Source organism: Rhinoderma darwinii, chromosome 5, assembly GCF_050947455.1.
Source record: "Rhinoderma darwinii isolate aRhiDar2 chromosome 5, aRhiDar2.hap1, whole genome shotgun sequence".
Taxonomy (NCBI): Eukaryota; Metazoa; Chordata; class Amphibia; order Anura; family Rhinodermatidae; genus Rhinoderma; species Rhinoderma darwinii.
The window spans coordinates 303,471,927-303,485,468 of record NC_134691.1 but is presented as its reverse complement, the minus strand read 5'-3'; the positions used below and the strand labels follow the sequence as shown (position 1 = coordinate 303,485,468).

The window sequence follows — 13,542 nt, the reverse complement described above, 5'->3', positions numbered from 1 at the left end:
GGACGATGTATGCAGCTGTAAGGTATATGTCCAGATCTATACATTCTCCCACCATGTACACCGGATGTACACCTCAGATGTGGTGCGAACAGTCTAAGAAAACTTAAAGGCTATGGACAGGCTTGTATTTATTTATTTTTTTTGTTGTTAAATGTATTTTTTAGGCGATTGTTGACGTTTTTTAAACTGACTTTTATTTTATTTTTTTTCCACAGCAGCTTCTGTGTATCCACAATACATAGAAACTACATCAAGCAATATTAGCCAATTGAAAATTTGGGATAAAAGTTAATTTAAAAAATGTCAATAATCCCCTGAAACATGCATTTAATAGTAAAAACAAAAAGCCTACAAATGTGTCCATAGTCTTTAAATGATCAGAACTTGACGTTAAAGTGGTTTTCCAGTCCTGAGAAAATCCTCAGGATAGGCCACCAATATCTCATCGGTTGGGGCCCGAATCCCAGCACCCCTGCCAATCAGATTTTTTGAAGGGGCTGCTGTGTGAACAGTAAAGGAAATGCAGGAGAAGCAGCGCTTGTAAAAGCACTGAGGCCCCTTCAAAACAGCTGATCAGTGGGTGTGTCGGGAGTTGGACCCCCATCGATAAGATATTTTCTCAAGACTGAAGAACCTCTTTAACTATTATCTCAAGAAGATAAGTATTTTGTCACATCGATGTATATGGAAGCTTTGTGTAACGTCTATGGCCGGGGGTCGTCGTTCAGACTTACCCCTTGACGGCCCCGGCCATGGACATATGTCTTCGCGGCGTCAGCACACTCCTGGGAGACACCGGCACTCACTTACGTGTCCTCGGACTGTTTCCCGCAGCCTCAAAGGGCCAGTACGCGTCCAGCTGTCACCAACCAATAATTAGCCCAAATGGCTGCTGGACTATAATTAGGGGCTCTGCCCACTGGTTCCTCCCCTGAGCATTGTTGTATACCTAAGTTTGTCTTGCAAATGGTCTCCCAGTGTTTTCCAGCTCCCAGTGCTACCCGTTCCTGCTGCCTATACCCTGTATCCCGTGTTATCGTATATACTGAGAAAGTCAAGTCGTATCTTCCGCTGCACCCACGGTGCCACAAGTCAAGTCGTGCTTCCCCTACTGTCTACATTGCCTCAGGTACCCGTTCTGAACTATAGACATTGTTTTGTAGATTGTTGGCCAGCTGCTACCCCGCTACGCAGTACGGCCCAGTGAGTCCACACACCGCACCGTGACACTTTGGCTAATGAAAGTGATGGGGCGAATTGTTTCTAATTAATGTAAAGTCACCCTCCGGTTTTAACCATCAGACTTGTCATAGAGTCCTGTCAGATAGCATTGGTGGGGACCATGAGCTGATATCCAATCTCTAGAACAGAGACGTTTACCTTGGAGATCTCTGGATCGCCAAAGTAATTTTTATGTCACAATTTATACCTCCCAACAGATGCTGTCCTAATACAGATTATATAAATTTGAGGGAGCTATAGTATCTATCCAGAGATTGAGCCATCCAAAGACTTAGTATGGCCACAGACATTCACAAACTGATGGCTGAAAGTTAATTCAGAGCATCTGATACCGAAGTCAAACAAAGATAAAAAAAAAAAAGACCCTGAAGCCTGATGCTGATATTTTATATCCGAAGATTCAATAAGTCAATTCTGGCAGTCTTGAGAGTGTGTTTTTCTCATATTTTTAGAGCAGGGTAATTCAGATCAGCCCCTTTATAGTAAAAATATCTATTAAGGCCGGATTTACACAAGCGTGTGCGTTTTGCGCACGCAAAAGGCACTTAACAGCTTCGTGTGTCATTACCATATGATGCGTGGCTGCGTGATTTTCGCACAGCCGCCATCATTATGACACTCTGTTTGTATGTTTGTAAACAGAAAAGCACGTGGTGCTTTTCTGTTTTCATTCATACTTTTTACTGCTCTTGCGTGAATCACGCGCATCATGGGGGCCACACCATGAGTTTCTCTCCTTTTATGCCCATAGCAGCCAATGATACAGAGGTATTCTTTGCAGCATGAGATGGTGCATTGTCATGCATGAAGATAATTTTTCTGCGGAAGGCACGGTTCTTCTTTTTGTACCACGGCAGAAAGTGGTCAGTCATAAACTCTACGTACTTTGCAGAGGTCATTTTCACACCATCAGGGACCCTAAAGGGGCCTACCAGCTCTCTCCCCATGATTCCAGCCCAGAACATGACTCCGCCACCTCCTTGCTGACGTCGCAGCCTTGTTGGGACATGGTGGCCATTCACCAACCATTCACTACTCCATCCATCTGGACCATCCAGGGTTGCACGGCACTCATCAGTAAACAACACGGTTTGAAAATTAGTCTTCATGTATTTCTGAGCCCACTGCAACCGTTTATGCTTGTGAGCATTGTTTAGGGATGGCCGAATAATAGCTTTATGCACACTTGCAATCCTCTGGATGATCCGACACCTTGAGGTTCACAGGGACTCCAGAGGCACCAGCGGCTTCAAATACCGGTTTGCTGCTTTGCAATGGCATTTTAGCAGCTGCTCTCCTAATCCTATTAATTTGTCTGGCAGAAACCTTCCTCATTATGCCTTTATCTGAACGAACCCGTCTGTGCTCTGAATCAGCCACAAATCTTTTCACAGTACGATGATCACGCTTAAGTTTTCTTGAAATATCCAATGTTTTCATACCTTGTCCACCTTGGACATTGCACTATTTCACGCTTTTCGGCAGCAGAGAGATCCTTTTTCTTTCCCATATTGCTTGAAACCTGTGGCCTGCTTAATAATGTGGAACGTCCTTCTTAAGTAGTTTTCCTTTGATTGGGCACACCTGGCAAACTAATTATCACAGGTGTCTGAGATTGATTACAATGATCCATAGAGCCCTAAGGCTGGGTTCACACAACCTATTTTCAGGCGTAAACGAGGCGTATTATGCCTCGATTTACGCCTGAAAATACGGCTCCAATACTGGGTTCACACGACCTATTTTCAGGCGTAAACGAGGCGTATTATGCCTCGATTTACGCCTGAAAATACGGCTCCAATACGTCGGCAAGCATCTGCCCATTCATTTGAATGGGTTTGCTGACGTACTGTGCCGACGACCTGTAATTTACGCATTGTCGTTTGACAGCTGTTTTGGAGCCGTTTTCTCATAGACTCTATTGAAAACAGCTCCAAAAATGGCCGAAAAAACGGCGCGAAAACGGTGCGAAAACGTGAGTTGCTCAAAAAACGTCTGAAAATCAGGTGCTGTTTTCCCTTGAAAACAGCTCCGTATTTTCAGACGTTTTTGGGTCTGCGTGTGAACATACCCTTAGGGTATGTGCACACGATGAGAGGCTTTTACGTCTGAAAAGACAGACTGTTTTCAGGAGAAAACAGCTGCCTCGTTTCAGCCGTAAAAGCTCCTCCTCGCATTATGCGAGGCGTCTGTGACGCTCGTAAATCTTGAGCTGCTCTTCATTGAGTTCAATGAAGAACGGCTCAAATTACGTTGCAAAGAAGTGCCCTGCACTTCTTTGCCGAGGCAGTCAATTTACGCGTCGTCGTTTGACAGCTGTCAAATGACGACGCGTAAATTACAGGTCGTCTGCACAGTACTTCTGCAAACCCATTCAAATGAATGGGCAGATGTTTGCCGACGTACTGTAGCACTATTTTCAGGCGTAAATCGAGGCATAATACGCCTCGTTTACGCCTGAAAATAGGTCGTGTGAACCCAGCCTTAGGGTATGTTGACACGATAGCAGGCATTTACGTCTGAAAAGACAGACTGTTTTCAGGAGAAAACAGCTGCCTCGTTTCAGACGTAAATGCTCCTCCTCGCATTTTGCGAGGCTTCTCTGACAGCCGTAAATTTTCAGCTGTGCTTCATTGAGTTCAAGGAAGAACGGCTCAAATTACGTCTGAAAGATGTGTCCTGCATATAATGTATATAAGTGTCCTGCACTTCTTTTGCCGAGGCTGTATTTTTACGCGTCGTCGTTTGACAGCTGTCAAACGACGACGCGTAAGGGTATGTGCACACGATGAGTGGCATTTACGTCTGAAAAGACAGACTGTTTTCAGGAGAAAAAAGCTGCGTCATTTCAGACGTAAATGCTGCTCCTCGTATTATGCGAGGCGTCTTTGACGCCCGTAATCTTGAGCTGTTCTTCATTGACTTCAATGAAGAACGGCTCAAATTACGTTGCAAAGAAGTGTCCTGCACTTCTTTGCTGAGGCAGTCAATTTACGCGTCGTCGTTTGACAGCTGTCAAACGACGACGCGTAAATGACAGGTCGTCTGCACAATACGTCGGCAAACCCATTCAAATGAATGGGCAGATGTTTGCCGACGTATTGTAGACCTATTTTCAGACGTAAAATGAGGCATAATACGCCTCGTTTACGTCTGAAAATAGGTCGTGTGAACCCAACCTAAATGACAGGTCGTCTGCACAGTACGTCGGCAAACCCATTCAAATGAATGGGCAGATGTTTGCCGACGTATTGTAGACCTATTTTCAGACGTAAAATGAGGCATAAAACGCCTCGTTTACGTCTGAAAATAGGTCGTGTGAACCCAGCCTTAGACACAATACCATCCATGAGTTTAATTGAAAAACTAATAATTAAATGTTTAGAATATGCTGACTACAGATCAGATTGTGTGTTTAAAGTGACAGGTTCTTTGTAATAACTGTGCATTTTCTTTAACATGTTGAATTTATTTCAAACTTCCTGCCTTTTCTGTTTCTCATGTTTGAATGTTTTTTTTTATGCTAAGTTTTTATCACAGTTGATTTAAGCATGGGAACAATTTTCGAAGTGATTTTTATATGGCACTGCTGTGGTTCGGTTACATAAACAGTAGTCCTGGGAACATAAGAAAAGAACACGCCACTGACTACAAAACGGTGGCAGAATTGTGTGCATTGACAATTTGGTATTATATATGCTTTTTGTTTTTGTACCCAGCCAAAGAGTAATGAGAGATAAACTTCAGCTGGCCTATACATGAGATGTAGGCTGAATGCTCGTACTGCAGCATCTACTGTAGCTCCCTCAATCTCTCCACAAACAAACATGTACGCTGGGGTCCGCCAAACGTGGATGTTTACTTATAGGAAAAGGGGAAAAAGGCGCTGTCAGGGACATCTGGCAACGCTTATCTACTGTAGGAACAAAGGATTCGGCATGTTGAAATTCAGTAGCCAGATAATTAGTTGGTGGATAGTCAGGTTATCCCTTTACATATTGGGCTAGGTTCACACCACATTTTTGCACTCTGTTGAAAGGAACTGTTTTAGTTTTTTCTGTCAAATTCACCTTTAAAACAGGATGAAAAAGGTACATAAATAACAGGCTGCTTTTTTTTTGCGTGTAAAAAAACAGGATCCAGATGGATAATGTTTTTTTCTTACTACAGAACTCAATGGCAACAGGATGCAGTAGGATAGTCATCCTGTTATAGGAGTACCATTACAGTATTAGTAATTTAACAGGATGCGAAAACATGGTGTGAACTTAGCCTTTATCTAGTGTGTATGACCACCTTTAACACAAGCAAAATTTAGGTGTGACTCATTACTCATTCCCATCGTGTCACACTCACAAGGATCCAGGAAACTAACATTTGAGGACTTGTTTGTCCCAATAACATGCGTCTTCATGCTGGAGAGCTGGGGTCTCTAATATTACAGGGGATCTGCATATGTAAGGGTATGTGCACACGATAACTGAATTTACGTCTGAAATTACGGAGCTGTTTTCAGGAGAAAACAGCTCCTGCATTTCAGACGTAATTGCTGGTACTCGCGTTTTGCGAGGCGTCAATTACGGCCGTAATTTGGAGCTGTTCTTCATTGAAGTCAATGAAAAACGGCTCAAATTATGTCCCAAGAAGTGTCCTGCACTTCTTTGACAACACTGTTATTTTACGCGCCGTCTTTTGACAGCGACGCGTAAAATTACAGGTCGCCGGCACAGTACGTCGGCAAACCCATTGAAATGAATGGGCAGATGTTTGCCGACGTATTTGAGCCGTGTTTTCAGGCGTAATTCGAGGCGTAAAACGCCTCGTTTACGCCTGAAAATAGGTCGTGTGAACCCAGCCTAAGGAAGCATATTGGAATTTTATTACCTATCACAACCATTGTTTTTTTTTCTCAGGGTAAAAATATCAGTGTAACTTCATATTATCTGTGCTGTCTTTTTTCCTTGTCGGTTACATTTTTCCAGAAAATATTGAGATCCAACTAAACATAAATAAGTCACCATCAGCATTAAAGATGAAAACAGAAATCTTACCCGGTGATGAGGTTACATAGGGCATACTGCGCTGTAAACGAGTGCTGATAAATCTGCAATAATAAAAAAGAAATGTGTAAAGAACATTGACATAAAACAGCCAGGAGTTGCAGGTCTGGACTGTGAAGACTTTGTTTTAAGGCTCGTGCAGACGGGCACGTAGTCTGTATAATTCTGCTGTACAGGGTCTGTTGGGCGCCTTTTGTACAAAGATTATCTCCCTTAGAAACATCGCTTCTATTGGGGAATATCTCTAAAAATATGGACTCAGATGGAACATGGCACAATTTTTTTTCTATCGGATGCCTACAGAATATTTATAATATCAACTACCATAAAGAATATTATAGGACAGACACGGGATGCTTGTATTTCATTGTAGTTTACGCTAGAGATATAGACCTAGGGTCTGCTCAGGGAGTGTGGATTTATAAAAGTAAAAGTCAGGCATGCAATGCTGTAAGAGTTTGGTATATGTTGTATAGGGCCCTTTCATATACTCTAAAACACATGGCATGTCATAATGCAACCAAACTATCCTAGCGCATATTACAGCACATTAACACAAGACATAATATGTAATAGTAATTCAAATACATTTATTCTAATTAGAATACATTTTCATTTTTATATGTCATATTGTTATTATTAAGATTGTTATCAGTATTATGTCACTAATTAAAAAATATACATTTTAGTATAAACCATACCAATCTTCATTTTTTCCCCCCTGAAAATTGCATATTTGAAGTAACTGTGATAATGTTGAAGTTGTACATGTGGCTTATTATAGTGTTTTCACTTTTCAGTCTGAAACGGGTCTGGCGATCAGCTGATCCCTAAGGATCGCAGCTTTAAAAACCTGTAGAGTTCAGGGGTTAACACCAGGAAAGCTTTGGCTAGCCAGAGATGCAGTATTACATGTAATACATGGAATGGCTGGGTCCGCCAGAGCTCAAGCCACTTTGTTTTAGTGTCTCTCTTCTCTGACTCATAGAAGGTGGTCGTGTTTGGGGGCATTTGGAAAGGGTTGTCTAGATGAGACAAACCTTTTAATGTGGCTATACGCAGTGGGATCAGAAGCATTTAATATCACACGCAAATATTTTAAACATGTTATCTCTCTTTGCATTTAACCAATTTTATCCTTTTTCGCACAGAAGAGGGAGGGATGACATTTACACCGCGTTCCGTGTTTGCAATCAGTTGGCACTTCAATTGGCACTCGGCGGCCCGCTCTGTGAGTTTGCTTGGTCTGCCGCTTGTGACTGAACTGTTAGTGTTAGACGCTTCCACTTTACAATAATAGCACTTACAGTTGACCTTGGCCGATCTAGCAGGTCCAAAAAAATCACAAACTCACTTGTGGTACAGGTGGCATCCTATGGCAGCGCTACATTTAAAGTTACTGAGCTCTTCAGTACGACCCATACTGATAATAATGATTGTCTATGGAGATTGCATGTCTGTGTGCTTGATTTTATGCACCTGTTTGCAATGAATGTGGCTGAAACACCTGAACAATTATTAGGAGGGGTGTCCACATACCTTTGGCTATAGAGTATATGTCAATAAATATTTCTGAATTATTTCAGGTTCTTGGTATAGTTTATATTCTATATAAGACTTACATAGTAAGGGTATGTGCACGCAGAGCTTTTTGCCAAGAAGAAAAAACTTGATTTTGAAATGCAAGCGTTTTTTTAAGCTTTTATTTGTCACCTTTTTTCATTCTTTTCTGAGACTTTTTTTTTTTAATTTAGCAAATGCAAAAACTGCTGCCGGTCTTTGGTCAAAAATCGCACCAAACGAACAGTGCAGATTTTTTCTGCATCCCATTGACCGCTCCAAGACAAGGCAAGACGCTGTTTTTTCCCCGCAAACAGACAAATAATGATTAAGAAAAAAAACACCTCTACTTCCCATTAAAAACAACATAGAGATAAAAATCAGTGTAAAAAAATTGTGCTGGGAACAGGGCATTATCCTTAATTTTTATTTATTTATTAAGGGGGTTCCTCCTCTTTAGCTGCCCCCTTCTGTATCTGAGGATCCATAATGAACACAAGTTTCTATAACTGAGAACCAGATTACCACAGTTAGGTCAACATAGCCTAATGTCAAGCCCCCAATACCTTGCTGGATTTCACTATTTCTGCCCGTCCATCTAATTACACTTGAGCATTTCAGCGCCGTTACTCTCGGTGTTGAACCTTGAAATGTAATAATGTCAGAAGGCGATAATGGTAAAAATGACATAGATTATGATCTGACATGGCCTGTTCCTTGACCTCAGTCTCATTAGAGACCACGCCAATAGATCAGGCCTGGGTTCCATGGACGGCTCTATCCTTCATGGGCTTGGACAGCTAATTATTGAAGGAACTAGCCTTTATCGAATGCCCATGAAAATATCCTCGACTATCAAGATAGTTGTCAGTTCCCTGTATCTAGCTTTATAATCATGCGTGTGTTGTTTGATATGTTGTACCATATATATATTATAGGCTGCCTCTAAATATGAAATCCCTTATATTCATTGTAACATAGTATAGTGTTTGCTTCAGATTCCATAAATAAGGCACAACAGCTGCAATGTAAAACCGCCTGTCAATCTTAAAAACTAGAAATATGAGAGTAGGAAAAATCAATCTAGATCTTATTTTATGCAGCATGCTGCTCTCCATCCTGCTCAGCCGAGCATTGATGCATGTACATGGTTTTTTTACGTTACTAAAAAAAAAAATCAGGGAACGTCCTCATACATCATTCCATCAAAAATATACATTTTAGTGAGAAAATGAATCTATTATATTCTCGTCATGTGGAGCTGTTTCCTACTCTAACCCTTTGATGAAGTTTACATGTCACATAAAATTTAAAGTGGACTTGTTTCCCATACAGGTAGGTAGTGAAGGCCGACATGCTGAGAATTGAGCTCCTGTGACCATAAACGATGTAGAAGCAAAATCATCTGTTTAAATTTCATCTGCAGCAAGTTATAAGAGTCAAGATAAAGATGGCTACATCCGTACAAAAGAACGCGCGTTATTCTAGACCACTCTTATATACAGTGCCATAACTTCATGACTGACTGCTAGGATTTACAATACTTGCTTAGCCATTACTCCATCTACCTATGTTTCCGTTGTGGATTCTCAAAAATGTTGTGTGTCTGAAATGATGTCTCCGAATGATCATGCCAGATGAAGGTCAAAATTGACGTACATGTGCGATCCCTTCCCAACCTCTACAGTAAAAATTGGATTTTCCATCATCCATAGAACATCCATGATGTCCTTCTGCTCAGTTTCAGCATCCAGGAACAGATAATCTGATGCTTTCTAAAGCTGACCAACATGCTCCATCCTTGTTTACCCCAACATCTCCCACCAGGGGACAGTTGGGAGGCCAAAAAACACAGAATCCACCGATCAGTACACACATAATTTTTTTGGCCCTGAATTTGACGTGGAAACCACATCGAATTCAGCACCAAAAATGACCCAAATCACCCCCCATTGATCTTAATGGGAGGAAGAGTCATTTTCTTTCCAGAGCGGCTTTTGGCCGCTTACAGAAAAAGGAAGCGTCATGCTCCTTCTTCGAGCGGCTCCCGCCTCTGACCTCCAATTAAAATTAATGGGAGGCAGAAAGAACCCGTGGCACTCGTTTCTAAGCATTTTTTGCAGCATATTTTTCCTGCGGTCCTTGCATTAGATAAAAAAAAATAGCCGCAAAAAAGGTGGAAAAAAGCATTAAAACAACAATGGCAATTCAAAATCTGCCTCAAAATTCCTGGAGGAATTTTAAGGCACATTTTTACTGCCTACAAAAATGTGTGAACTAGCCCTAAATCTATAATGTTATGTCATAAATATGTGTTTTTTTTTTAACTACAATGTTTTTTATATAACATGTGAATTAGACTAAGCAATAGCAGGTGGACTGACTACTACATGGTAGTTGTCAACGTGATTTGTGCTGCCATCTGTCAAGTGAAAAAAAAGATAATGGTACCATATTTTGGGCAAGTGTCTTTTTTTGGTCAGCATACATTTTACCCCACTGATACTTTGTAGAACACCTTTAGAACAGGAGATAGATTTGGGCCGCTGATGTTTTTTCTCAGAGGATTGACTGTATTGGATATAACTGTAGCAATCTCTGTTCTGTGAGAAGTATAGGTCTATATCAGTCAGCTTCTGGAAGTAAGCAAGAATGATCCAATTCACTGACAGCAAGCAGAGATCTTGGAAATGTTGAAGAATTAAACACAAAGTATATTAGTATATATTTTTGGACTTATTTTTATACAATTATTACTAACACCTTTAATATCAACTATGCATGGAATGTATTCTTCATCTATCGAGCAGCTGTGAACACAAGTTTCAAGTCTGTAGCCACAGTCTTTAAGATCATGGCTTAGAGGCCAAATTCTAACCTTAGTGCCATATGGTGTCTTTGATAATATATTTTATAGCAGGGGTGGCCACAGTGCGTCTCTCTCTCTCATCTTTCCTGCTTCTTCTGTCTAACCCCATGGCAAACAAGTCTACAGATTTCATTGAGACAATACTGTCTGAGAAGGCCACACATCTGATAGAAGAGGACTATTATAGACTATTATAGATGGCTTCTGCCCAATGGGTTTCTCTGATATTGATCACTGACAATAGAGATTGGCACAGGAAGAGAAAACTACCTTCAGGTGTCTTCTGATTGGCTGCTCACATGTAACTTCCTGTTAGTGGTGTGGAGACCAGAGCAGGACAATGCAGGAGATACACCAGGTTCAGACGTGGCGGAATTTTTCCGCTGCAAATGTTGGTGCAGATTTGGGGCAATTACGCAACGAATCTGCACCAACATTTGCATATTTGACAGGTAATTCAGATGTTGCAGATATCACAGCGGACTTGCCACAGATTTCAGTTTTTGCATTGCAAAGGCTGAAATCCGCAGTGAAATTCCGCTGCTTCTCCGCAACATAATGAGCATGCTGCGGAGGGGAAATTCTGCACTGCAGCCTGATTTCCACACAGTTATTTTATGCAACGTCTGAACTAAGTTTCCTAAAAATGTAAAGCACGGCTGCTGCAGAATTCCAAAGCGGACTGTCCGCAGCGGAATTCAACAGCAATTCCGCCACGTCTGAACGTGGCCAAAGTGTGTTGTATAATAGAAGCGCTGAGCTTGGCACATGTGTATGGGCACTGATGTGTGGAGATACAATTTTCGCATAGTTCTTTATGTTGGGCACTTACTGCAGAGTATTTGATTTGGATGCTATTACTTTGCTGGCATTACTATTTGGCCTATGCTACTGAATAGGCAATGCAGTGTGGAATATCTATATACTGTAGTGGTACCACTGTGTAGGAACAACGCAGTCCTAGTGTGGGAACAGTCTGCTGTAAGCTTTATTTTTTGGATAAATTCTGCGATGTCATTTCTATCTAGGTCTCGGTACTCAAGAAATGTAATATTGTCTTGAGATCACGGTTGGTTTTGTTTTCAAGGTAACTCAAGGTAGGACTATGTTGGGCCTACATTTGTAATTTTCGGTGCAGCATGTTCTTTTATATTCCAATGATTGAGTCTCCTGAATGGCTGCTTGCCATAATTTCGGCTTCCAGAAGGTAGTTAGCCAGTCACCCCCCCCCCCGCTATATAGTCGTAGTAATAATAATAGACATCGAAAACTATCACCCTGTACCAGTAATAAAAGGGTTAACAAAATTAAAACTAACATCTTATCAGACGATAACTTTGGTTTATGATTATTGGTATATGAAGCAAATTGATATTAACTCTATGTAGAAAAGTGCTTCTTATGCCGAGTGCGCATTACTATTTTATGATGAAGCATCATATAATATTTACTGCCGTACAAGAGTTTGCTTATTATATAGTGCTGATGTACAGTCCTTGAGGTTACTGAAGCATGAAATATAAAAGACAAGCAGAATGACAAGTGGCAGGAGTAAAGTAGGTTCTATTACTCCATGCCTCACAGTACAAGTCAATATTCAAAGCAGGCAGGTGGATATACAACTAATACAATCAGCTTTTATGTATAAAAAGGTCAAAAAAAAATGACACAGTCCAGGTAATGGCAGGACTAAAAAAAACATAATGGAAAGCGCTCCGACAAAAATGTAAAGAGAGGAATTTAGAAGAGGAATCTCAACTGGCAGATTTAAATTTTTTATTTAATAAAAAAAATCAAGTCTTTACAACTCACATGACATATAATGAGCAGAGAGGTCGCGAAGCCCAAAATGAATCCATTAAAGGTGTTTTTGCACAATTATCCCCTATCCATAGGATAGGTGATAAGTGTATGATCGCTGGGGTCCCCACCGATCTCTAGAACAGAGCGTCGGTCGCAAATGTGCGCTGCCGCTCCATTCAATGTCTATAGCACCGGCGCACACTGCAGAGTGCTACACAGCTGTTTCTGTGGACACATGCGTGAACACTGCCTGTGGTATTGCAGCTCGGCTCCATTCAATTCAATGGAGCTGAGTTGCAATACCAGGCACAACCCATGGACAAGCGTGGTGTTATTTCTGGAAGAAAGCAGCCATGTTTTTATAATCCTGTACCTTCTGGCTTATTAGAATCTTATGATATGAAGGGCAGGATCAGAATCTCCTAGATCAGATAGATTAACATCTTAAAGGGGTCAACCACTGTCGACAATTTATTTAGGTTAGGAGGGCCCCTCGATGATAAAATGATCTCATGATCAGCTGTAATCTATGGGGAACCTAGCAGCAAGTGTTCAATTCTCCTGCAGTGCCACCACAGGGGAAACTGGGCATTACATACGGCACATTAAAATCAATGGGCTGTCCATGTAATGCACTATATAAAAAAAAAACACAGAACGAGAGACGCTCTTTGTATCTTTGTACCTACTCTCTGCTTTGGCATATAGATGAGGATCTAGAACCTCCCCACCCCCTTTCTCTCTCTATTAACTAAGAACTCCCTTATAAAATATTTGAAAACAGGTTTTTTAAACCAGACAAACCTCTCTCATTTACTGGATGTTAATGGTTAGGTTAATTTAGAACTTGGGTTAAAGAGACATTTATATGAGGATTGTAGTTGATGCCATGGTTATGTCCAGTATTTATACTGTGATAATAACCTCAGACAGAAAAAGCTGATCCAGCTGCTCAGATTCAGTACAAAACAGCAAGATGTTGTCGATTGTGCCACTGTTTAGTGCCCT

General features: G+C 41.1%; 1 protein-coding gene across 4 annotated transcripts in view; it reads right to left on the bottom strand.

Moving 5' to 3' along the window:
- Positions 1-13,542, bottom strand: part of DPP6 (dipeptidyl peptidase like 6) — a 1,261,161-nt gene that overhangs the window by 142,606 nt on the left and 1,105,013 nt on the right. For all 4 annotated transcript variants that reach the window (XM_075827374.1, XM_075827376.1, XM_075827372.1 and 1 more), the window contains exon 6: positions 6,294-6,346. In XM_075827374.1, the coding sequence (XP_075683489.1) occupies positions 6,294-6,346 (53 nt within the window). The remainder of the gene's footprint in view (positions 1-6,293; positions 6,347-13,542) is intronic.